At 43.1% G+C, this 26,575-nt stretch overlaps 1 protein-coding gene across 16 annotated transcripts in view; it reads right to left on the reverse strand.

The window, feature by feature from the left end:
- The window catches only part of LOC115385933 (adhesion G protein-coupled receptor L3), a 157,468-nt gene that overhangs the window by 84,688 nt on the left and 46,205 nt on the right, over window positions 1-26,575 (reverse strand). For 9 of the 16 annotated variants that reach the window (XM_030088027.1, XM_030088028.1, XM_030088025.1 and 6 more), the window contains exons 3-5: window positions 18,468-18,577; window positions 5,187-5,201; window positions 1,419-2,228 (exon numbers count right to left, since the gene is read on the reverse strand). In XM_030088027.1, the coding sequence (XP_029943887.1) occupies window positions 1,419-2,228; window positions 5,187-5,201; window positions 18,468-18,577 (935 nt within the window). The remainder of the gene's footprint in view (window positions 1-1,418; window positions 2,229-5,186; window positions 5,202-18,467; window positions 18,578-26,575) is intronic. The other 7 variants (XM_030088036.1, XM_030088034.1, XM_030088035.1 and 4 more) reach the window with 1 other exon arrangement.

Raw genomic sequence — 26,575 nt, forward strand, 5'->3', positions numbered from 1 at the left:
GTGTAATTACTGCATTATTCTGGCCACAGGACCTTTTCTTCAAAGGAGGCAAGTATGCAAGACGTATTTGGTAACATCATTTTTTTTTTTTTTTTTTTACTGTTCTCCAACATGACGACAGAAAGGATGAGGATCTGTCAGCAGATGATATTGTGAAATTTTCAGCAGACAGGTGAGCTGTCACATAGCAAAAAAAGAAACCAAGTAAAACTGTTCCTGAAAAGTAATTTCTACTTGGGGTAAGATACAGCTGGAGTTCATGATAATTTTGTGGCCAGGAATTTTCATATTTCACTTATTTATAGTTTGAATTTTACAGTTTTTGCACTGTGGAGAACATTAGGAAGTTATGACCAACAAGAAGATCACAATAGATGGAACACTAGTTAATTTACACGACCGTACAATAAATTTCATTATCAGAAGAAACGATGAGACAACAATCTGAATGTGAAAAATCTATCTACACTCTCTCGTCTATGGACTTAACTTTGTTTCACTTCTCTTTGCTGTAATTTGAAATAAAAAAAATCAACACATTGAACATTCCCGACAGCCAATTGTCACAAGCCCACACACTCTCGGCTTGTTATATCACATATAGGTATATTCATGAGCCTGTTTCATCAAGATATGAAAAAAACGAGGCCGAAAGTGTAAACATTTTACAATGCCAAATCCAGTCTTTACATCCCACACCACAAAAGTGTTGGGCAGAGCAAAGAAATGTGAGAATGATGTTATTCTCAAAGCATTAAAAGTGGCTGTTTGTAGATCGAACGGATGATAGTATTGAGTATTGATGCGAATATCACTAAACAACAATCATTTAGAGTAGAAAATGTGTTAGATGTGATCGAGGGTCTGTCCGTCAATGAACGACAGTCAAATGTCAAATTTTAAAGGGAACTAAACCGGCTCTCTGGCTGGCGGTGTGGTCGTGCAGTGGCGAGCACTCTGGTTAGCACTTGCCCTTCAACATCATTAGCTGGAACCAGTTCCAACCCCCCATGACTCCGAGCTGGACGCAGCCGTACACCAGTAGGACGGATGGACAACTCAACATGTAGTTTTTGCAGGCCTACAACCTGAGTGCAAGAGTGAACTGCACTTTTAATCCATAAAAAAAAGAAAAAGAAAAAAAAAGCTGTCAAATGTGAGCTCTATTTTGGGCAAGAATCAATTGCATGCAATTATAGATTCCTTTCCTTTCTTATTCCCCTGGTTTTCACATTTTCTTGCACGTCAAAGTCGTTCAACTTGCCAATTTCATTTGCATGTAATTCTACATATACTGTAGCACATCACTCCCACTCTGAAACACTGAATAATACGCCAACAAATACTGAAAATTATAATACCTCAATAATAGAAGAGTGTGAGCGCTTCACAGAAAGTATAAATAAATTGTGTCTTACCGAGTCTGTTATCCAGGGCTCCAAAATCCAGGGAGTACTTGACAACGTGGTAATTGTTCCAAACGTACAGCAGATTGTCCCTGGGATTATAATCCACGGCAGCGATGTACTGATACGAGTTGGGGAATGGGATATCCAGAAATCCGTCTTTACTGAGTTCTGTGTTGTAGATGTAGTCAATTTTGTTTCCTGTTGCTTCGTTGTCATCGTCCTCATACACGGACTTGACTACATAGAGGATTCCACAAATCATGAAGGCGTTTGACGCCGAGCGCTTGTCGTAGGCCGTGTCCCAGGTCCCTTCGACTCGGAGCGTGTAGGGATTGAGCTGACTGATGACAATCCGCCCGTTGTTTTGCTCGGTGGCGTAGATGACCCAGAGGCCGTTTTCGTCGACGGCCAGGTCGATATCTGACTTGCCCCCCCAGCGGTAAGGAGACGTGTCGTGGTAGTTGGCGTTGGCGATGATAGCCTCGCCGCTCTTGATGCGAGTTCTCAGGTCAAACTTGACGATGTTGCGCGTTCGCTCCTTGTTGAAGAAGAGCGCCCCGTCGTAGACCACGAAGCCGGTTCCGTCGACGCGATGCGGCAGCTTGTAGGTGGTCGTCGGCCTGCCAGCGACAAAGTCTTCTTTGGAGGAGTACTCGGTCAGGGTGTCTGTCCGGTAAGGTGTCCAAGGCATGTAGTAGATCTTATCCGAGGCCTGCAGGGGATCCTTGCACCAGGCTCCCGACTGGTGGTCCGACTCGAAGAGGTGCTCGCTCTGGTACACCCTGCGTAGAAGCCCTGGGCACAGGAATACTGAGGAGCCAAAAATGGGGAAAGACAAATGCAGAGTTACATTGGCAGGTAAAAAGTAGATCATTACAGACTGGCAAAACTGTCCATGAACAATGAAACTCTCTTCATTAGTGTTGGGACGATCAGATTCAGATCAAAAGAAATTGAGAATATAATTAGAAGCACAGTCCTTTCAATTGCTAAAAATTTGGGACCACATCTTTTATACGAAGCATGGACATTAAATTTAATAAGGGCACTACCAAGACAGAGATGCCTTTTCTTATTATTTCAAGCTGCATCGCAAATTTATTAAGTGCACTTTTGGATCCAAATACTTACCACAGTTGATCTTATTAGGATACGATACTTCTTAAGTTGTTTGTCTCTGGCTCTCAAGGCAATTAGCCACAATGTCACTGGACAAACCAATGTGGCGTTTGTCGTGAGGGGGGGGAATACATTTTGTGAGGGTTGTGTCTCCCCATTTCACTTTTTAGTCAGAACAATTCAGGAGATGCTATTAAAACTTACCACACGCTGTGCTAATGCATCCACATTCACCTAAACACACACATTAGAATGTTCAGGGTGGCTGTTCTTCACATACAAATGAAGAGGAAAGCAAAAAAAAAAAAAGTGTTTCACTTTTTTTCCCTCTCTATTGAAACACTCAGTGGCTGTTTCCAATAAGTAGCAGTAAACACCCAGACCCCGAAACCGTGATAAATGGCTACGCTGTGAATATTGACTACAGCATTAGAGAGAAAACAACCCAAAATAAAAAAAAAACCAAAACCCTGAAATGACGTCACCTGTTTAATGACTGCCTTTCCATTATTTCATCTGCATGACATTTTTCAGTCTGCAGCATGATTTACAGCCCCACACACAGTAAACTAATTACATGTGACCTGGTTTGCACTCAAATCTGATAAAGCTGGGCCGAGGTAATGCAGCTGGGACAGGTCAATAGTGGGCGCAATTTGCAAAAAGCTAATTTGAGTTGATTACGGATCACAGTGGAACGAAGCAGTTATAATTTTCATTCTTCCTAAGGAGATGAAATCTAATTTCTGAAAAGAAAAGAAAAACAATACAACAATAGGTAAAATCAGGATTGGTTAAATATTCAAATTCTGATTTGTGCTTTTTCATATAGCAATACAGGATTGCAAATTCATATTAAATAAAAGATTTAGGTCATCACCGATTTCTTGTTGTGGGCCTTACCTCCAGGTGGAGCAGCAAGTGCAAGATGATTAAGTTGGTGTCAAATTACTATTGGCAATGCATGCAGGCGTCGCTTTTATGATTTATAAGAGAACTAATTTAGTCAAGGCAATATGAAAAAAACATTAACACAGTCTCATTTAAACAAAAGGCAATGATAACACAAGAAAAACACACACATTGGGGAGAAATGAACAAGAAAGATTTTCGATGGTGCAAGGCTTCTGTTTTCCCCACGTCGGGAAAAATGTGTGTGAAAGAGGCTCTCTTCGCCGTAATAGGCGAGGAGCCTGACAAAGGGCTGACAGGTTCTAGCTGCAGATCCGCTGAGAGCTAAAAGCTGCGTGCCCCGAGAAAGAAGAGAAAGAGACAAGAAAAACAGAGGCTCCTTTCCCTTGTAATCTCCTCAGATTAAACATGTTGTCTACCTGTGGGGTGAAAATGCGGCGATGTGTGTTCCGCGGACGTCGGGTCTCGGCACACATCTCCGGATTGCCGCTCTGCTAAATGCTAAGAGGGGCCCGTTTCTACTGTCCAATAACACGCCGCGTGCAAAGGCACAAGGTCACAACAGGCAAGCTTTGTACTGACAACACACCGGACAATGTGGAAGTTGTAAGCGCAGAGATGAAGGAATGGAAGATATTAGCAAAAGGAAAACAAAGGCAATCATGGCTTTCATGGGGAATTTCACAACTGTTAGCGCAGCGGCGCTGTCATCTCCATAAAATGTTTTACCTCTTCCCTTCACCTTCATTGCTCATTCTCTTTGCCACAGATTTCAGCGATATGTCATTAATTAATGACTACTATGAAACCGAAAATTTATCGCGCAGCCATTAAAGCAGAACTCTTGACTCTGGCTTAATGATTACATTTCCATCTTCAATCCAACTTCGTATTTAACGTCTGACAAAGGACATATTTCCAGCTGATGTAAAAAGGTAACACAGCACGGCTATTAAAGCAGAACTCTTGACTCTTTCTTTTTTTAATGATTGCTTTTCCATCCTTGACATCAGTCCAACTTCACAGTGACCACTTGACAAAGACTTTTTTTTTTTTTCTCCCCAGTCCAGCGAAGGGAAAAAGGAAACACTGCTAATAGAAAGCTCCCGGGGCTCAAGTCGAGCTTTAGCATAAAGTATGTTTTGCAGAATCATACAGTGCTGATAAGGTAAGAATGCAACTGCTATGATCTATCCCCGGTATTGACTCGTGAGTCCCTGAAGGTTATAGCCATCATCGTGTTAGAGCCATAATGAAAAATGCTGACAGCTTATTGGACAAGCTATTGATCAACCTGTATAGCCCTCCACTTTAATATTATGCAGCTGATAAAGCAGAGCTGGAATAATTTTCCGTTATTACATGGAATAAAAACATCCCGAGGTTATCGGATTTCAGTGGGAAGCCGACTTGTAATGGCTCCGATCCGAAAGCATGACTGTGGCTGTAGCAGTGTCAAACTCACATCTGCTGCTGATGAGAAAGAAATCAATGCCCAATGAACTATTAAGGTTTGGCATGGCTGTTGCTGCTTCTGCTGCGTGAATAAATAATAAAAAAAAAAAGAATATATACACAAATATATCCCCATGAAATGCATGCTTAACCACATCAATAGACACAGACTTATAAAATATTTGCTGTACCAACCCACCACCAAAAAAACAAAACAAAAAAAAAAAAAGCAAGCATATGACTGAATGAAGATGCGGGTGAATAAAGGAGAAGTTGTTGGCATTTAGTTACCTTTTTGCTCCACTTCTATTTTTAGGCATGAAGGGGAGAGAAGGAAAGAAAAAAATAAAGAACAGATTAATGATGTGATAACTGTCTTTATTTTACAGTCACACAAAAGGACAAGAGGAGCACGGAGTTAGTGGAATAGACACATAAAACATTTAATCCGAAGCTTTTGGAAAGGGGAGAGAGATAAAGAGAGTGGGCGCCGCGTCACACATGAGCCTGCTGGAAAAAGACAAATTAATCAGGTCTTCATCATCAACTCGATGGCAGTGGGATGGGGATGTATGAGAGAGTAGGCAACTTCATGTACATCCATAAATTCAAACATTTGACGGCTTTCATGTGGGCTTTTTAACTTCAAGGTACAAGTGTATAAAAATGTATTACAGGACAGACTGATACCATTGGGTTTTGGGTGCAGTTGTGTTTCAAACAATAAGTGTAACAAGTAGTTATTGTTGCCCCATTTTTTCCCATTTAACTTATCGCGTGTCATTTTTACACGGTGACTGCACTGTTTTGTGATGTTTGTTAAGATTAGCTGACTCAGCAGATGCCCAACAAACGTATCGTTCGATCAGTGCAGGTATTATTTTATTATGATAACCATTGAAATCACCATACAGGTGTGAGTTAGTTCCTTTTCAGACGAAATGATTGCAACACTTCCAAATGCAACTTCAGCTTTTTAGTCATATCACAAACCATCTGAAGAGCCTCAGGCTACATTCAATGCTGTTGCCCTTCTCCAAAGAAGTCACATGTGCATTTCAGCAACATTAAATAATTAAAAAAAATGTGCAAACAAATGCTCCACTAAACACTTTCATTATGCATATCATGTCAAAGAGCTTCCACAACAATAGCTGGTGCCCTGCTAAACGTGCTCCTGGGATTCCAGCAGCAGTACCTTTCTCAGCCAACAGCTCACTGGTAACATGCATTAAAAAAAAAAAATAGGTGAAATAGTGGCAGGAATTCCTCCACTGCACACATCAGTGAAGATCGGCTGCAAGGAAACACTTTGTTTGGACACGTTCAGTCTGTGCTGCACTCAGCCTTCAATCAATCTGCACCAGAGTTTGTTTGGAAACAGATCAAGACCTGCTCCTCAAGGGCTCCGAGTCCACTCATTCGTTGTGTACCAGGATTCGAATGGCTACACTCAGTCCTCCACAGATGAATCACACTAGCGGAGCATCGGCGGCGCTCGTCTTGTGTAATACCTGTTTCTTCTGGCTTTGTTCTCCTAAAAGCAAATCTCTGGATTTCTAGCAAAGACATGCCGTAGCAATGCCTAATCATTTGTTCTGTAAAAAAAAACAAAAAAAACACAAAAACAGGAGCTAAAAGCAAAAAGTACCCAATGGAACTTAGAAGGAAGATCACACTGAGTACCTAAATTATGCCGAGCGATCACTGCTACAAGACTAACCGGACTGTGAGAGGATTTCTAACATGCTACCTTCAGAAGAATTCTCTGCTACATTCTGATGATTATTTTCAGGATGGTTTCGACAAATATTTCTTACTTTACCTTTTAATATACTGTTGAAGATGCAATATAAATATACTGCTGGAGAAAAAAAGTTGAGGCTTTTAAAAAAATATGACAGATAAGTCAATTATAGATCAGTGCTGATCCTTATAGGTAAAAGCAGGTTTTACTTCAAATATGAAACATCGATTTGAGGATGATGCTTTTTACCTGACTGACATGATTTCTGTGAAGTAAATATATGTGAATAACTGCACTTCAACATTGAAGACGTGCTGAAAACCACCAAAGTTATTCTCTTTCTCTGTCATTCCTCTGTGAACAAGCCTGTTATATTGCTCCTGGTATTTTGTCCGTCTCTTCCACTTGCTGTTGGGGTTAGCATCCACCCGGCCAGCCTCCTCCGGTCTCTTCCCCTCCAGTAATCCTGGTTCTAATAAGAGAGGATTAACCTCTGTTACTAGGGCTTACAAGAGTCCTCTCCTCCAAATGGATAGCGCAACAGAGTGAGGTATGGAGGTCAGTGGGTAGGGGCAGGCGGGGTAAATTTTGAAAGATGGGGAAGTTATTAGAGGAGAACGATATTAATGCAAGGCGGAGAGTCAATGAAAAAAAAGAGAGAGAGGTGTACTGGCAGAGGGATAGAGCAAAGAGAGAGAGAGAGAGAGAAATAGCAGGGAGGGGACAAGGCTTTAAACGAGTCATCTGTGTTGGTCAGATCATAAACTTGTACGCCGGTGCAGCACGGCACCTCATTAACAGCAAACACTCGAGCTGTCACTGCGACACAATAAGTCCAGGCATGAGCAACAGTTGCTCTGGGCTACGCGGGAATCGGCAGAGCGGGCAAAAGAGAAATTTGCCAATAGCTGTGAGCTGCACGCGGACCCCGCGGATCAAATCAAAGTAAACAGCCGAATGTCTCAGATCGAAGCCTCCTCACCTCCCATGAGCAACGTACACACAACAGGGACCACAGGGGAGGCCGGGCATTTCTGATTGAGCGATTGCTAACAGTGGCGACGGGGAGAGAGGGGTAATGATCTATAGCAAAAGGCATTAGTGGCGGGGATGTGAGAAGTGGTATGCGACGCAATCACCGGGGGAGATGGTGTGAGAAGCGAGGAAAGGATGTGGATGAAATCCCTGATAAGGAAATACGCCACACCCGAGGGCTACGGTCCGGCGTGCGGCCCCTTTTGCTTGACCGGAAGACGCCACCCAGGTGCAACAAGGTCACCCGTCAGACCGCTCAAAACCGATTTGTTCACGCCACGTCTACTCACGTCACACTCCGCAGACTGAAAGATACCTGTGATATGTGCCGCGGATATCCACATTTATTCTGCCACAGATACAAGAGGAGCCGCAGAGAAAAGCCGAGGCAGAGAATTGATTCATGTGAAAAGCTTCTTTACTCCACCCCACCAACCCCATTGTGACCTTAATACGATTTTGGTCATGGCTGTCACTGAGTCACTAAAAAGCACTTAGTTCTCTCTTATCTCTTCCTTTTCTATTCTTCCTTCTAGTCATCTGTTCCTCTGTCCTCACTCTCTCTGATGTCTCAGAAATCTGCAGACAAATACACATCAGAAAATAAAACCCTCTCAAAGCAGCCTTTGCCTCTCTTGAAAGGGTTACATCCTCATCCATGGCACAAAATAGACACTTGAATACCCCATTCAGGTTCTTCATAACAAGATGATCTGTACACTCGCTCCAAAGCACTTGGTCCACTCATGGAAATGTCAGACTCTTTCAAACATCATATATTAGTATACATACAAGAGCCTATCCACTTATTTGTGTAGCGATAGCATTAATGCTAATCACAGGATGACGGTATTTAAACTACAGATGGAACAGCCGCTGCTAAACAAAGGCCCTGCAGATTCCACTCAGGTGTTTTTGGCCCTTGTAGCTCCTGACCCTTCAAGCAACTCAAGGGCCAAATTTAGCTTCAGCTGCCACTTCAAGATTTCTTTGGCAATTACTTGTTAGACGACCTTGCCCTCGTGTTGCCTCTGCCGCGGCCCGTGCCATTCAGAGAAGTCCTCCGGTTCTGGCACTTCTTCCAAGTGGGAAGCAATGACCAGTAGTAATGACTCTCGCTTGGGTGCCAAAGCAAACCAGAACAAAGAAAACCATCACCGGTGGCAATAGGAAACAAGTAGAAAATTGGAAAATGTCTCCTGGACCTGCCAAACCTCTGACTGGGATCTGCCAGTGACAAATACTCTTTTCTTCAACCAACACCTTCCTGTACACAGGGAAATCTGGACGTGGCCCAAAGTCAGCAGTCTTATCTTTTGGCCAGTTTTAAGCAGCCTTGTTTCAACACACCTGTGTGCAACTCAAACTTTAATTAGAAACAATAATACCATGACTCTGTGTTGGAATGGTGAAACATTTTAACCTCGTGCCGGTGTACGGCTGTTATGGAAAGAGTGTAATAGGTTACAATGTTTTCTGGAAATGTGCAAAAAAAAACATTCTGGATTCTATTACAGTTTGGCTTTGCACACAGCCAGACACACAAACTCTGCTAAAGCAACATGGCTGAATTCTCCAGCTCGTCTAATTGGCCAGGCCGTCGTGGCTGATTTAATAAGTTGAACAGGCAACCCACATGTATGATACTGAAATAATCTATTTTTTACGGTTACGGAAGAAGGCAGCAGCTGCTCATTATGATCAAAACCTTCAATGCGAATAAGGGGCTTTTGCTCGTGTGCTCACATTTCAGCTCCTGACAGTTTGGAGTACATAACCAGACCATGCTGAATCACTCCGCTGCTGTCAGATAGCATATCCTATAAGCAGCAAGGTTCAATTCTGCTTCATTCTTGTGGTATTACATATTTTCTCCCTGTATTTACTCAGATAATTCATAATTTCAAATACATTTTCACCTGGCAGTCTGCTCTGCATACTTATTGTGGTCCGCTCTCTGGTGGAGACACATGCCGAGCAGCTAACAATGGGGACCTTTAGCTAATGCGAGAGCCGACCCCGTCATGTGAGCGGCAGCTGTATGGATTTTCATTTGAATAATTAATGCTTCCCAATTTCACACTAATGGTTGAGAGGTATCAGAATGGTATCATTAGCCACTAATAGAGATTCATGGCAGAAATGGCAGCAATATTTTTTGAAACCCACCCCCGATCTCTCTCTTAGCCTCCCCCCCCACTTCCTTTCTCTGTGTGTCTACCAAGGAGTTGCAGAGTACAAACCCCTTAACTTCATCCCATCAGCTTTTTAATTAATGACACAAATTACAGGGCTTTGAATAGCATGTGCCTAAGGATGGGGGAGGACACACAGGCCACCATCTCTCTTTCTGTGAATTCTCTCTTCATCTCTCCCATTTTTTTTTTCCCCCCCCTTATCATTTCCCTAGCTTGGCGCTCATGATTCTCCCATGCCATCATTACAGGTTCTATTTCTCAACACCCACCCCCCCTTCCTCGCCTTTTTTTTTTTACTCTCAACCACTTGTCTGCTCTCTTTGTGTTCCCCTCTGGTACTTATTCAATCGCCTCCCCAGCGTCTCCTTTCCCTCACCAGTGCCGTCTCTCCCCCTCCTACTGGGAAGGCGCTACGCTATCTTATAACCTTGACAATGCAGGATGCTGTGTGCGTGTACATGCTTCGTCTCCTGTCTGCAGGCAAGCTTGTGTGCGTCCGTGTGTGTGTGTGTGTGTGTTTGTGCGTTTGTGTCTCTCTTTGAGGGACAGGTGCAAGGACTTGGCGCTCATCCAGCCCGCTAACCCACGTGGGACCGACAAGCGGAGGGAGGAGAGACAAGCGCAGCCTCGGCAAAAACAAAATTAAATACATTTTTGTGGAACACAGCAGCAACTGGAGCAGAAATAACCTAATTGCACCTCCAAAAATATGTCTTGATTTTCAAGGACCTTGAAATTACGGAGGAGAGGAGGGAAAAAGGTTGCTTGGTAGAGGAACAAGTGTTTACGCTGGCCTGAGGCTGGACTTGGTGGAGCACAAATGAACAAAGAAGAAAATCAGGAAGTAGAAGAAAAAAAAAAAGGGGGGGGGGTTCTGATTAGTAGCATGATCATTAAAAAAGGGAGCGACTCCCTGAAGTGTCCAATCTCTAATTAGTGCTATATCCTCAACACTTGTCACCGACCCCTACAGGTCTGGAAGACGCGCATGCGCTCATGTACGTGTGTGTGTGTGTGTGTGTGTGTGTGTGTGTTTGTGTGTGTGTGTGTGTGTGTGTGTGCGCACGCAGCTGACAGAGGAAACCTGTACAAGAACAAGATAGAAGCCCTGCTGGTGTTACATAAAGGAGAAAAAGTGTTTGCAAACACTCTAATTGCTAATTCAGCAACTCTGCATGTTTTTATGTAACTATCAGAAGGAAAAAAAACAACAACAACAAAAAAAAAGAAGTGACGGTGATCATGTATGTAACTGAGGAAGAAAGCAGCTGCTACAGAACAGGAACCTGATAGATTGCAGCTGCTTATTCAGCTATTAGTGGGGCAAAACAGTTTCCTCATGTCCACATTCACCTCTTTTACACAGCAATTTATCCACTTTTGGTGATCACTGCTCCCATGTGCAATTCTATTTCTTCTATAACGGGAACGGAACAGTTTTGTTCGGTATTGTTCGTCCCATTACTGGCACTGGCGTTTCTTGATTACCTTTTTTCTACTGTGCTTTAAAACTCTCAGCCACAATAGACAGATGGCCCGTTAATTATTCATTATTACAGGGAACATAAAGTGAAGTACTTCATCTTGTATTTCACATACAATAAATGTACACCTGAGAACAGCACTGCACTTTTATTGCTTTTTTTTTTTTTTAAACAGGATTCAGTTTTTGGTTATATTTCAGGATGATTTTAACAAACAAGTAAAACATGTTTTCTGAAATGATAACTTAACCTTATTGATCAGTGCAGTCAACGAACGCCTCCACTTTCTGAATTTGTCAGAATTACAAAAATGGACTAAAATATAAAACTTGAATGTGGTTAAATTCTTATTGGAATTACAGCAAATATTGTTTGGGGGTAAAAAATACTAAAAAAAAAAAAAAAGAAAAGTTCAACTGAACTGAATAACTTGTAAGTGATTGTCTGATTGAGTTAATGCCAAAAATACTAGACCATCACTGTTCATAATTGTACATCCAACGCTCATTTTCAATAGCCGAAATTTTTTTTATTTGGTCCTGTAAATTTTCCTCAAGCCAAGACTGTGTTACACCAGCGAGACCTCGAGGTGGCCACTCTGACTGACAGTAAAACTATTTAAACTGGACAAACTAGATGCAGAAGTGCCAAAAACAAGAACAAACTCTCCCTGAATTGTATTTCTTTTGGCAGTCTTCAACAAATTCAGACCGCGGCAGTCAGAGTGAATCTGACGTGAGGCGTGTTGACAGAAAGTCACGGCCATCAAAGCATTGCTGCGTGGGCCGGGGAGTGGTCAGCTGTCACTGAGCGATGGGATGGCATTACAGAGCCCCCTTCACACATGGGAGGAAGCGGAGCTGGTCGTTCAGGTGGGAAGTGTGTGTGTGTGTGTGTGGGGTGTCTGAACACGCAGGTTAATGCTCACTGGCATTTTAACGCAGCGTTGTGGAGGGTGTGGTCCATGTGATGCATTTGCTGTCACGATGTCGACACCCACCCCGAGATCTCATGAGCATGGATTGGAGAGCTCAAGGGCAAATAAAGGCACCGAGCTTTCATGGAATCTCCTTAGTGGAACTACTGATAACATCCACTGGGACGAAGCGTAAAAAGCCGAAAACTGAGCCCGGAGTCGCCGAATCACAGCAAATGCTGCTGCGATGACGGTCTCCTCGGGGCCACACGGTTGCCGTTTACATCGGGTGCGACCGCTGCATGGCAGACCCAGTAATCACGCCACGTTATGCGCCCAGCTTCATTGTAAATGATGGCCATGTGCATCGCATCAATTCCATGGTTTAACCTGCCAACACAGAAGGATCGAAATTGGTAGCAGGTGTGGAGCAAAACTTGCCAAAACAATCAACTCCATTATTCAATTAGAGCCCCCCCCACCCCGAACCTGTTAGGTATGTTATTATTAGCAAAATAAATTAAAAACCAATTATGTCAGTTGAACGAGGGGGGGAAAAAGAGAAAGTTGTCGAATTAAACGGTAACTTTCTTTGATGCATCGGCTCCGGATTACACCACTTCATTTGGAAAATTGATTGCGTGATTACATGTCCTGGCTGAGCTCCCGAAGTGTGTGATGTATCTGACAGGGCTGAGCTGGACCCCACTGCGCCAGACAGGATTTTACATTGTCCTTATTAGCTGCAAACAGTGGGGGGAACTAGTGGCTTATGTATAGCAATAGACTGCCAGCAGGTTCTCTCCCTTTGTTCTCCCACTGCCTTCCTCTTTCTCGCTTTTTCCCTGCGCCTCATCTTCCCATACATATCTGAAGTGTCAGTAAAGAAAAGTTAACCGAACAAAGTGTTTCCTCCAAAGGACACATTTTGCCTGGACCAACTCAATCAATTTATCATGGAAATGATGCTCAAATAAACCTCTAATTACCCTTAGGAGGTGAGTGGTAAAGGCGAGAAATACAACCAAGCAAAGCGAATAGATGTCAGAGAACTACCACCCCGGTCTGGCTGTATCTCCTCGTGCGACAAGTCGGGAGTTTTTTTTGAGGGGCCACTGAGGGGATCTCACAGCTTCATTACAGCCCGGGAAAGACGGCGGCTTGTGCAGGGAGGGAGGCGCAGTTGTGTTGACCTCTCATGAGCTCAACCTTTGGGAGGAGCTGTTAAAGTGAAAGTTACTCAGGGAGGGGGAAAAAAAAAAAAAAAAAGAAAAAAGACGGAGCGAGTGTGAGAGAGAAAGGCTTTAATAAGGCACTAAGAGAATAGATGAGCATCTCCCTGCTGAGCCGTGGAAAGTCAAGGTGAGGAGGCGTGGCGGCGACGCATGTCAGCAACCGGAGCACAGTCATGTTTATGAGTCATCATAAAGGGTCAGCATGTCACTTCTGCCCGGAGGTAGCCTCACTAATCTGGAGAGTGCATGGGGGAGCATGCACAAGCTGCACCGGTTCAAATAAAGACCGTATCCTCCGGGAGATACAAGAAAAGCGTGTTCACAGAAGACTGACAGGGATAAATACATTCACTCTCTATCAGCGGTTCTGTATTAAGTGCTCACTTTTTTTTTTTTCCTTTTTTAAACAAATGCAATATGTCTGAGTGTCATTTTGATTGTTTCACCTCACTATCGGCGCCGTTCTGCCTCCGTCGTCGTTCAGTGCGATGCGATTTCCTCGACGCTCCAAACTCGCAGCTCATATCAAATAATTATTCAGACGGGAGCTCAAATGAAAACATGATGGATCGTCTTGTGCTGTGACACCGACACACAGCACAGGCAAACACTGGCACTCATGGCGGTAATTGCTGTAACATTTTTTTTTTTTCTTCGTCCCCACACACACATTACAACTGATGGAGCGGATCAAATCGCAAATTAATAAAATCAATATTGTATCTGCGGTATGTGTCCATCGATTTAGCACACTCCTCTGCCATTATTAACGGCGGATCTGACTGCACAATCTCGCTGGCTTATGAAGATATGGAGAGAAGAGCGGTAATTCATCCTTTAAGAAAAAAAAAAGAAGAAGAAGACGCTCCCCAAGCAGAATACAGATAAAAGCTGTCAGTGAAGGTGGTCGAGAGTGGAGGGGGTGCCTGAGACTTTGGAGTGAGGGAACAGAGGTCGCAAATAAAGGGATACGTTTGGGTGTGGGGGGGGGTTGGGGGTTGCAGGGCTTTGGGGCAGTGAGAGCACTTAAAGGACAAAATGTAAGTGAAAGTGAGGGAGGGTAGAAGAAGAAAAGAGGGGAGTATTAGGACCGAGAGGGAAAGCTTGTCAGTGGAATACAGAGCCGAGAGTCCGCCGCTAAAGGAGAGTTGGAGTCATGGGCGGCTGATTCCCTTATTAAACACTCAAATCCTTCAGCCGGTCTCAGGAACTTGGTAAAGGAGACTTGTGTTAAAAAGCCCGTCCACAATTGAGCTGCCATGTTTCCGTCCATACCTCAGTGCCAATTAACACACAAAGAAAATATGCATACTTCTCGTCAACTTTCGCGACAGAGGGAGATTTCGGCTCGAAGCATACGTCCGTCACTTTGAGCTGAGCAGCCGTAATCAGCACATGTAAGCACGCAAACAGAAAAGCGCCTTTAAACGTGGATCGTTCCAGCCAAAAATCACCTGATTGCTTCATTCTGGGAGCATGACGGTCGCTTCGTGGGCTGTCACACATGAATTCATTCATATCCGGCGATAAAATGTGTCTGAGAAGCCGTCTCCAGTGACCGCTTGAGATTACACTTTGCTTACCTACTCAATATACAAATAAACGCCTACATGACTTCTGCTATGTTTATGAGTTGCCAACAGTTTTTTTTTTTTTTTTTCCATCCTTAGGTGATATCTGTGCACAATCTATAGTTATGCTACATAAGATCCCTCCATATTCTTCCCTGGTGGACCACTAATAGGAGGCCTGGATGTTCGCGCAATTAAACCGCCAGACGCGGCTTTCCAAATTTATTGGACTGTTGTTGTTTTGTGACATGCTTTTTTTTTTTTTTTTTTTAAGAAATGCATTGCTTTAAAGAAGGCACCAAAAGTGCTGTGGCTCTCATGATTATTGGAGACTTTCCATTGGTCAAAAAGGCAATTACTTTACATTGTGTTAGGACAGGAAAGCAAGTCCCTGCATTGGGTGGTCGCTTCTTTTTTATAGGGAGTCATTATGCCTGTGACTGTGTGCCTCAGTATGATTTTTTTTTTTTTTTTAAAGGTGACACTGGTGAAAATAAAGTGAATGTAATGAAAAACAGGATGGGATGGGACTGGAAACTTTACTAGCGATCCAACCGTGAGCAGTCGGCCTGGAATAATTAAGGGCTCTGGGTTCAGCTGGGTCCAGTCGGACTGGAGGTCAGTCGCAGTGCCGCTTCGATAACGACTGGCTGGAAACCAAACCTCTAAGCTGAACGAGCAATATGTTTGATATGCGGCCACGCCGTTCGAGTATGTCCAGAATATAGCGTATATACATAAATTTAAAAGAATTACAGCGGGATCCTGCAGTGAAAGTAATGGCTTCTGGATGAGATGGGACTTGCGGTGACATAAGCCAAGCAACTAATGGAATTGTGAAACCAGAATTACTGTCTCCAAGTTGCACAGCTGAACCAATGAGTGACGTTGCGTCTGACATTGATTGTTTGCTTGGGCCAGGGGACTGCAAACCTTCACTCTTATTTTTTCTTTACTTTCATTTTAATTTCTCACTGGAAACTTTCACAGCAGACGATATTTCAAAGGGGCCTTTATCTTGCAGTTCAAGATAACAAATACAAAAAAAAAAAAAAAAAAATCTATGTCACATCCTTCTATTTCATCTGACTCCACTGCTCACGACAGCTGATTAATACTGAGAATCTGACCCCAGACGTCAGCTGGAATAAAATTCAATGTGGACAGACTCATTTGTTGTGATAAATCTGTTCTCTGGAGATGAAATATATTCATCTGCTGCAGATACATTTAATTTGGTGCGCCTTTTTGATGATCAAAGATGAAGAACTGTAGACGAGACTCGGGGAAAATATATGAAGGGAAAGCTGTTGTGGAATATAATAAAAAGTAGTCAGCTTAGGCATTTTAAAAAAGGGGACTCGCAGAAGTTCAACTATCAAGTTGACATGAGGTCAAGAAAAAGTATCAAATAACCCTTTAACAGGAGATTGTGAGCGTAACCAAGTGAACATAACCACTCACCAATAACGGATAAAAAAGACGAATCTCACAGGATGACAGGTAGATCTGTGCTCCTCATGCAACAAAGTGGATTATTTTCTCTTGACTGGAGAGAACCGCTCATGCAGGACTGCTGCTTCAGAAACTTTCTGGACTGTGGACCTGCCACTGGGACCATCTGCTCCCTCGGGGTCTCGCTCCTCGCCACACACAAAGCCGACAGACATGTGTGCACACACACACACACACACGTGCCACACTTTATAGACTTTTGCGACTCTGAGACGCAGCAGAGGGGAATGCTTTGTCACCTGCTTTTTTTTTCTGATTTCTATGTGTTTTCTTACAGGCCTTTCTTTCGGGTTTTTTTTTTTCTCCTCTTAAATCGATTTTCCAGGAGTGTTTTCAAGCCTTTTTTATAGTTTATACATGAATGAACTTGCGGTCTTGCTTCTATGTTTACATCAGCGGACTATGAAAACGCCAAATAAATTATTCTGATGGAATCAAGATTTGACGTCTGATTAAAACTGCATTACTGTCCACTGCAGCTTCAGCTATGTGACCCAGGTAAGATACACTAAGTAGCTGAAAAAGCAAAATCTGCACATTTCAAGGAGTCAGCCCCCTAAAAAAAAAACAGATATTTTCCAACTTTGGATCACAGGTAGGAAAAAAAAGCATAAAAGTTACTGTCAGAGCACTGAGGAAGAGCCACATAAGGACATGAAAAGTTTGAAAGATAGTTTTGATTTGAATGCGAATTGCTCGAACCTGCTTCAAATCAGCAGCTGCACTCTGCAGAGACTCCCCTGAACCCATGTTCAAATAATTCCAGTTTTTATGCCACTTCTGAGAAATCTACAGACCATCGGGATTTTTATGGGACGTAATTATCGTAACTTTGGCGTTCCACTCCAGAGGTCACTATAAAACAATACGGGAGGCCAAATGGCGCCGTCCGTGCCACTTCCTCTGCCCTCACCTGGATTTCCCCTCTCTGCGGCCATCCTGTCACTCCATGCTGATCCTTTCCTTTCCCCACCCAAATCTTTCCATTTGGGTTCCGAGCAGACAGTCAGCGTGTTTTAACCTGCTGCCCTTATTAAAACATTTTTATTTACCCTCCCTCAGAGATGCCGCGGCAGTCTGAACGTTACTTTGATGTCTACTGAGCTGAACTGAACCGGACACTATGGGTACGCTTGGTTCTGATGAAAGGCAAACGGCCGTCCCTGCTGTGAAGCAAACAAAGACTCAACATGATCACACAGGTTTCTTCAAAGACCAAGAGCCGCGGACTGGTGGAGTTAATGGGAGGATTGTGACAACTACCAACTGTGAAATAACAACTGTGTGATGAAATACAGCAATATATAGGTGTTTCATTCTTCTATTTAATGTTACTGACAATATAATCTAATCGCTGCATGATTTCAGTACTTAATTACACAGAATGCGCTTCATCAATACGTTACACAACCAAGACCCTAATGTAGATGTTCAGTAAAATTAAACCTAAGCCCGTTGATACGATTGATGCAGGATGCAGAAAACGAGGAACGCATTCATCTCCTGTCCGTTAAACGGGAGACGCTAACAAACTGATAAACAACGGCGCTGAATCGGTTGGTGGGACTGAACGTCGACAAACCGCATCATTTTTTTTCCCCCCACTGTACACAACACTGTCAATATCACATCCTGTTCTCAGACGGGGTGTCATGTTTTTCATGTTACAGGACCCATCATGTGTTATCACACCCACCGCTGGGCCTTAATCTGTTGTACTAGACGGGATGACACATTGGAGATATTTCAGAGCGTTTGGAACATTACCAGTGTGCAGGTTTATTGGGTTGCTCATGAGTCACTGTTGTTAAGAGGAGGAAATGAGAATGGGTTGGAGTATTATGCAGCGGTTAGGACTGTGGGGTACGTACTGTAGGGAACGCATTCGTATTGGACCTCCAGGTACTTGTAGGTTCCCGGGCACGGGTCAGGAAACACGTCTGGTCCGGCCACTACAGCACACTGGGTCCTGTTGTTACACCTGGAACGAGAAAGAAAAGGATTTGGTCAAAAACTGGCTACAATATACAGCAGCACATTAATCACGGCTTTAATTTGTGGGAAGTGACGGCGAAAGCAATGAGTTCTTGTTGTTTGGAATAATTCAGACTGAAAAACATCCCTGAAAAAGAAAATGAATTGTACAGTCTAATGTAAAATTAATATCTTACATCAGTGTATATTTAAATTAGTGCTCCACTTTTTTGGATTCAAATTAATCAATCAGAGGAGAGAAAACTAAGGCTGTGGAATAATGGTGAACTTGCTGAAGGTAACAGTTCTCAAATGTAATAGTTGGAAGTCTGCTGAGGTTTTGTAAATAAACAAGCCGCTGATGATTGGCTGAGTCAACCAGTGGTTGTTTTTCCACCAGTCTGCCACCTTGAGGATGATACCTGCTAAATAATTAAGCTGCTAGGCAAAGAAGCAAGAGTGTGTGTGTGTGTGTATGTGTGTGTCTGTAAAATACAAAAGTCTGGCAGCTGCACCATTCGCAGCACTGCTGCAACATTTCAGCATGGAGCCATTTCTGTTTTGGTGTCCTTTTTTTTAACAATGACTGCACTAAATAAGCAATGAAATGAAAACATTGTGCATTATTGAGTGCAAACATGCACAGGCGTTTCCTCAATCTGCAACGAACAATCTTAAATGGTCTTATGGGAGAGGAAAGAGTCTGTTTTTAAACAGCGGTGCAGTAAGGTGAGGGCACTAATGTGATTTGTTACTCTTTTACTGCATCAGAGCTGCGACAGCGCCCCATCGTTCTACCATCCAAGTTGAGAAAAGTGCGACCAGAAAAGGTTACGGGGCTGAATCAGGGTGCAATTGAGAACTTTACTGTGTCTTTACTGTGGCGTAGCATGAACGGGGTACATTGTTATTAAGGCATGATGGATGGTGGCGTCGGAGGTGGAGAGGACACGGCCCACTCGGCGCAAAATCGGCTGCTACGTGAGACGTAGGTCTTCATTAAAGAAAACAATTACGGTGGCGGTGGCCTTCTCCTGTGCCATTTTGTTTCTGGCAGTCATCAATCAAACCCCCACTTCATATGCAAAGAGAGCCCCTCGCCACACACAGCACTTACCTAACTGCATTCATTCCTAAATATTTTGACAGGTATTGATCCGCTGGAGCTCTGTATCTGATTGCAAACTGAAAATAATCAGATGTGAAAGCAGACCAGATCTCTCTGACATCCTTCGTAGTATATGTGATCTTAATGAGGCAGCGAGAACGCCGTATATCCGGAATGGCAGTCCGTCACATCCGTGGTCATTTACGGCCCGCCATTATCTCACAATATATAAAAGGTATTTATTTCTCACCGTGGCAAATCGCAGTCTGAGTCCTGTGAAGGTCAAGGCGGGGTCTGACACAATGATTCATATGCCACAATTAAAGGATTCTCTACACCTTAATTAACATTGATTGGCTGCCGACTAATCAATCGAACCAGTGAGGGACAAGCAAAAAGAAAAAAGAAAAAAAGGAGCCCATCTCATTTTGAGCCTACTCAGTAATGAGATATGGTCTGCCGACTCCTTCCCATGTGAGCTTAACGGGATCGTGAACCACCCCCCCCCCCCCAACACACACACACACACACACACACACACACACACACACACACACCCTCTGTAATTCACTCAGTCACCGGCCTCAGTCAGCTGTCGGCAGCTTGTCTCGACCCATGAAGAGTTAATTTGCAGGCAGTAAATGCCAGTCAAATAAATACGGGGGGTCAAAGCCTATGAAACGGAGAAACAATTAAAAAGACAGCGTTCCCGTCTCCGCAGCGTCTCCCCCTGCCGTCTCCGCGGCTCTGTTCTGTTTGGAGCTGGTGGCCGAGGGAGCTTGTAATCAGCAGGTGAGAACACTGCTTAAGATTAGGTGTCACACAGGATTAGATGAGAGATGGATAAAAGAGATATAACCAGCCGGAGTGCGCCAAAGAACGGACGTATAAATGGCAACACACGCAGTTTCTTTTTTCTTTTTTTTTTTTTTCCATTACAAACCAGATAGAAAGCATTCGCTGACTTGCTTCACAGAGGAGCGTAAGTACCTGTTTGATCTGCGGAAACCATTAAAAAACAGGACAGCGGGAATGTATTTTTGGATTTAAAGATGCTCCCCCAAAAGTTAAGCTACGATCAAATCTGAAATTTTAATCATACGGCGGTTTATAACTTTCTCTTGAGGGATTAAACGTCGTAATGTGTATTTAACATGGATTGGAAACTTAATCTCTGCCTTAACATCTATCTTGACCCATATTACAAATCCTTTTTTACCACTGATGTGCATTTATTTATTACTTTTTTTTTTTTAATCATTACACACATGCACACACACCATTACAGAGCCATAAATACCCCCTGATCAGTTTTCCTATAGCATCCTGGAGGCACCTGGACATTGCAGGGGAATAAAATAAGGTGGAGAAATAATTACAATTAAATGTATTAAGTACAAATCAATAATGGAGTGGGAGAAGGGATCGATGGGGAGAGAAGCTGCCCGCACCACGTGCCGCAACGGCTTCACAATACCAATTAGGAGGGTAATCAGGATTTCATCAGACACTCGGCTCTGACGGAGCCCTTTGAACCGCCGGCTGGGGAGGATTCCCAGTGACTGATGCATTCATAAACATATAGGACGAGGCGCAATGCAGGGAGAGCAAAACAGCAGGTGGTTCCCAGCTTTCTGGGATACACGCAGGAGGTAAATGAATGGATGTAGAAGAGAAGCACGTGCTATTATACTTATTCATTGCTGCAAAATGTGCTACACCTTTTTGTATGATACACTCAAAAGTATAATGTGTAATAATACATTTTTTTTTTTTTAATATTTTATCTTAGTTACTATAATATCAGAGGGAACTATCAAACATTGTCATTTAAATCATCTCCTCCTCCATATGAGCCGGGACAGGCCCCAGTTTAAAAGCCTGGGATCACTGCTACCCTGACAGCAGCGTTACAAAGTGCTCTCCACTGCTCGCATAATGACAGCGACTGATAAAGGATTACATGTTCATCTGGAAGCAATCATTGATCAGACCAGGTTTCAAAACAGAAAAAAAAAAAACAAAACAAAACACAATTTCGCAGTTTGGCCATAAACTACCCCTTTTTATCCACATTCTTGATTTTCCGTCCACGGAGCGCTTTTTTAGCCCTACTGTTCCCTCGTCTGCTGTTTGTTATAACAGGCAGATTAGAAGTCAGACTGCCAGCTGACGAGGGGAGATGTGGCACAAAGCGCCGGAGCCCTATGTAAGCACAAACTGTAATCACTATAATCACCGGCTGATCCCGCGGCTGCCTCTGATGACAGTAAGTGGGCTCAGACCCTTCAGTCTGTTGACCATTGACACAAGGCAAATAATAAATAAATTCATTAATGAACGGATGAATGAGTAAATAAATCAATCGGAAAGAAAGCAGGGGAACAACAGGGCGGTGCAAGACGGGGACGGTGCGGCTGCTGTCAAAGTGAGACAGATTCGTCGGTGTTGGAGAGTAATAAAAGAGAATTGGTGTGCACCACTGTTCGCTTTCAGAACTCAAGTGATTTATATCAGCAGAGAAATACCAGCCGAGTGAAGGGAGGGGAAGGTTCGCCAGATTTTAAAAGTTCAGGAGTGAAGGAGGGGAAAAAAAAAAAAAAAAATGTTGCTGAAGCTGCTTCCAGCACGCCAAATTGCTCTGAGCAATTTTCCATAGAATCCATATCAAAGAATTTTGCCTGAAGTGAGTCAAATAAGAGACGGTTCAGCTGCCGTTCTGCATTTGAAGGGACATTTTTTTTGAGTTTCTTCACAGTTCATATATATTCGATGAAACAGTTCCTGTGAGGGGCCACAAAGTTTCCATTTGCTTCCAGAAGAACTGGATCCAATGGAACGCACACGCTGATGTTGGTTTCTACGATTAAAAAAAAAAAAAAAAAAAAAAGCAGTTTGGGAAGTGTGTCTGCCTGCCAAGACAATGTGCGGGTTGGCATTGTTTGTTCCGTCTCTATTTGCTGTGCACACACACCAGTGAGAGTTTGTATTTGTAAGGAATAAGGAGGGAGAGGAGAAGAGTTGGGGGGGGAGTGATGGACGGGTCAATATTCCCGTTCCTCTGTTGGGACCCATTACGCTTTAGTGATGATCTTCGCCACCCACGGTGGACTTCATTCATTATCTTTCTCTTCTGCACACCACCACATCCATCTTTTCTCATTCAGCCCGTCTCCTGGCGCAACACACACACACACACACACACACACACACACACACGGAAAGGCAACCTCTAAAACTCCCATGTAAACCTAAGAAAAACATCATGAGACGGAGGGAAGCGGCAGCACTGTGCGTTTGAATCTCCAGTTAAACCCAGGAGCATCAAAGACTCATCGCTTGGTGTCAAATAGTGCAGCTTTTTTTTTTTTTTTAACAAAAAAGAAGAATTATCTACTGAAGTCCAAGTGGAAGCCCATTGTTCACAGTGAGAGGCCTGTTAAGAACCATATGCATAATGTTTCCTGTTGTGAGCCTGCTATAGAAAAATATTATTCTTTTTTTTTCAATTATTTAGAGTTGCTTCAGAGATACCTCACACTGGGGATTATCAAACAAACTTGAACAACCATGCATATAAATTTAATTCAAAGAAAATAAACCGATTTTATTAACTTCTCCAGCAAGCTTAGTGGAGTCGGGCCTAAACAGCAAACAGTATGAATATTAATAGAGAGGAAAGACAATAAATTCAATAAAAACAAACTCATAGCGGAGGAAGAAAAAAAGTTATTAGCTTCTATATTTCTTGAACTTGCAGACACAATTTTAAATGGCAGTTTTCCTGGAAACCTATCTCCTATAGTCAGACCCAACCAATCTGTGCTTGTACTGGCAGCCATACACATTACATAGTGTAATTGGCTGCACCGCAGCAGAGTGTGTGTGTGTGTGTGTGTGTGTGTGAGTGTGAGGGGGGGGCCCCATAAAGGCAAACGTCTCTCACCAAGTTAGTAAGTGAGCGATGATGTTACATCTGTCGTCCAGTGTTTCAGAGACAGTCCAGTTATTTACTCGGTTTCTGCCCAGACGGAGAAGAAGCTTGTCTGCAGACCACATGACCGGGAAGGAACGTGGATGTGTGGACATGAGGCTCTCTGGAAAACTTGCCAGAGTTGAAAAATGAGTGGAAAAACAACGGTGCGATAAAACCCCGGGACTTTGTGTTCACTAATGATTTAAATTCATACCAATGTTTTCATTCAAACGTCAAGCTCAGGCCCCATTTACAAGACAAACTTTCAAATGAAAAAGCATCCTATCACTGTTTTTGTTTCAGTAAAGTTTTGCGTTTACATGACAACATTGTAAAAACTATGTCTGTTAACATAGAACACATGCACACTGAGAACAATACGTTACAAATACCAACAACGGCGAGTACGCAGACATCACATGGACCAAAAAAAGTTCGATTACGACTGGATTAAGGGTGATTTTAAAATGAAGCCAAGACACAACAAACGTTTTCTGTTTGAATGTGAAGACACTGTTGTGGAAAAAGGAATTCAGTAATACAATATCTGTTTCTTCTCTTTTGAGTTAAAATATTAGCTTCAAGAGTCACTACCTGGCCCTGCACTAAAGTTTGACACAGCTGTCTTGAGCCCTACATACATGTATTTAATGCATGCCACTTTTTTTTTCTCACCATTTTTCTGGAGGATTGACATGGTTGTTTTGATTTCCAAGAAGTGCCATACTGTCTCAAATCATGCTGCAGCAATAACTAAAGGTAGCCCTAAGGAGAAAAAAACATTTTAAGAAATGTAAACACATTTATATGTAATCTTAAAAAGGCACACATTGGCTGAGATTGACAAAGAGTTTGCATTGTCTTAAAGTATTCTGCGTTGTCGTTCTGTGACTTCGATAAAGGTTTCTTAACAGTGATCAACCTGATTCATTTTAGAGGGGACTGAAAATCCAGTAATTAATTCCACATCTTGCACAAAGTAATACATAAACCTGGAAGTGGGCGTTATTTGAAGGAGGTGTGTCTGGAAGTGCTGGTGTCTGCAGATGGATGTTATTGCTGAGTCATGCTAATATGACTAATCACAGCTGGGACACTCTTATCAGAGCGCTCAAAACCCGAGGTTAACTAGTCTCCAAGGTTTTTCTTTAACTCGCTGCACAAAAAAAACAAGCGAGTTTACTGGTGTCAGAGCGAAAACAACAAAGCTTTGGGAACAAACAGGTTTAACTGAAAAGTGATCCACATTCAAACAGCCTACGCAGAGATACACCTCACTTGCATGCAGACACTTAACCTTGTCTATGCCCAGCTAACTGACCAATTATCTCTAATGGCGCCGCCGAATCGGGCCGACAAATTGTCTCTTTATTCTAAAGCGGCACACTTTGTTTCCAAAACATGGAGGGAGCCGCTCGGCGCAGATTGAAAAGCCGAAGAGAGGCAGATTGGGAATGAATGTGTTCGGCATAAACACAATGGTCGGGAGTGGGCGTGGGGGGGATTTAAAGTGCATCGCCGAGGGAGCTCAGCGTTCTCGAGTGCACCGGCGCACAGAGCAAAGCGCAGACGCGAGAGAAGACGCTCAAGTGGAGGCACCTTCGGATCCAACAGATGATTGATCAACGGGAAGTGTCACAGTTGATAAAGACGACGGCATTTAAAGATTAGCGCGCCGCACCGCTGCCTGCCTACTGGGTGGCATTAGCAACATGCTACCAAACTTAAGAAAATCATCCGTCAGTGTTTGCGTGCAAGACTACGGGTGACAAAACATCAGCCATATTCCTTTTTTATAGGATTAACTATGTGGAACTAAGCAGAAATGAATAAAGCGGGGAAGATAGAGTGTTTATGTGCGTGAGCTATATGAATGACCTTTATCAGGGTCTATTAAGTATGGAATAAGAGTTTCATTAGGGATGGTGAAACAAAGGTCAGGATTGATCATCTCTCATGAACTCCTTTCACTGCTTACATAAATTCAATGCTAGAGCTCAAAAAAATGAGCATCTCAAGCCCATTTTTTTTTCCTTCTGACAACCATAATCCCTCTCAGCCATTCACGCAGATTAGTGGCTTTCATAAGATTTTACATCACACAGTTTTCCTCTCTCTCTAATATTGTATTTGGAAGATAAGCCGCAGTTCATCCCGATGCACAACAAGCACAGAAAAACACAGCGGCGCTGAAGCAAAGTGAGTTGATGTGTCGGAGAGATGATGAGTCTGAACAAGGAGAACTCGGGAGTTTTTTAAGTTCCCCGCTCCGGAGTTTGTGGTTGGGGGCGACATATGGATTCAGCTGGGAGGCCTTCTGCTTGGCAAATAGCCCAAAAGTGCACGTATATGAGCTCAGCTGGGTAAACACACACTTTACTTGTTTGGCCGCAGGAGCCTGCACTTCAGCTGTGCTGATGACTAAAATAATATTTGTAACACAGAAGATAGAACATTCTTCTTAAACGTCATGTTGATGAATGGGACTGACGTAAGCAATGGTCAACCAATAGCTCCTCCTTTGAATTACGCCAGCGACTAAAACTAAAACCAGTAAATAGGCTTTAAAAGAGGGGAAGTTCAGTTACTGGCTCCTGAATTCACCTGGGATCGGCTACAGCGTCCTGCAACCCTCAGTGGGACAAAGTCGTCCAGGAGATGGACGGGTGGATTAAATATTCACCGTTTTCAGAAAGTCAGTCGTTATCCCTTTGACTCCATTCTCTTTAATAGGTTCTGTAATATCCCCATTTTTTTTATTCTTCGCCTGTTTTAAAAAAAAAAAAAAAAGCCTCAATAAAGCTTTAACTTGTGTATCTTTAGCCCCTTTCATCTTCGGTTCAAAGTAAAACACAAGGGGGTGCACAGGGCACGGGGAATGGAGGGGTCAGGCCAGATAAAGGTTAGAATCTCAGGAGACT

The sequence above is a fragment of the Salarias fasciatus genome, chromosome 3 (genome assembly GCF_902148845.1).
Source record: "Salarias fasciatus chromosome 3, fSalaFa1.1, whole genome shotgun sequence".
NCBI classification, from domain to species: Eukaryota; Metazoa; Chordata; class Actinopteri; order Blenniiformes; family Blenniidae; genus Salarias; species Salarias fasciatus.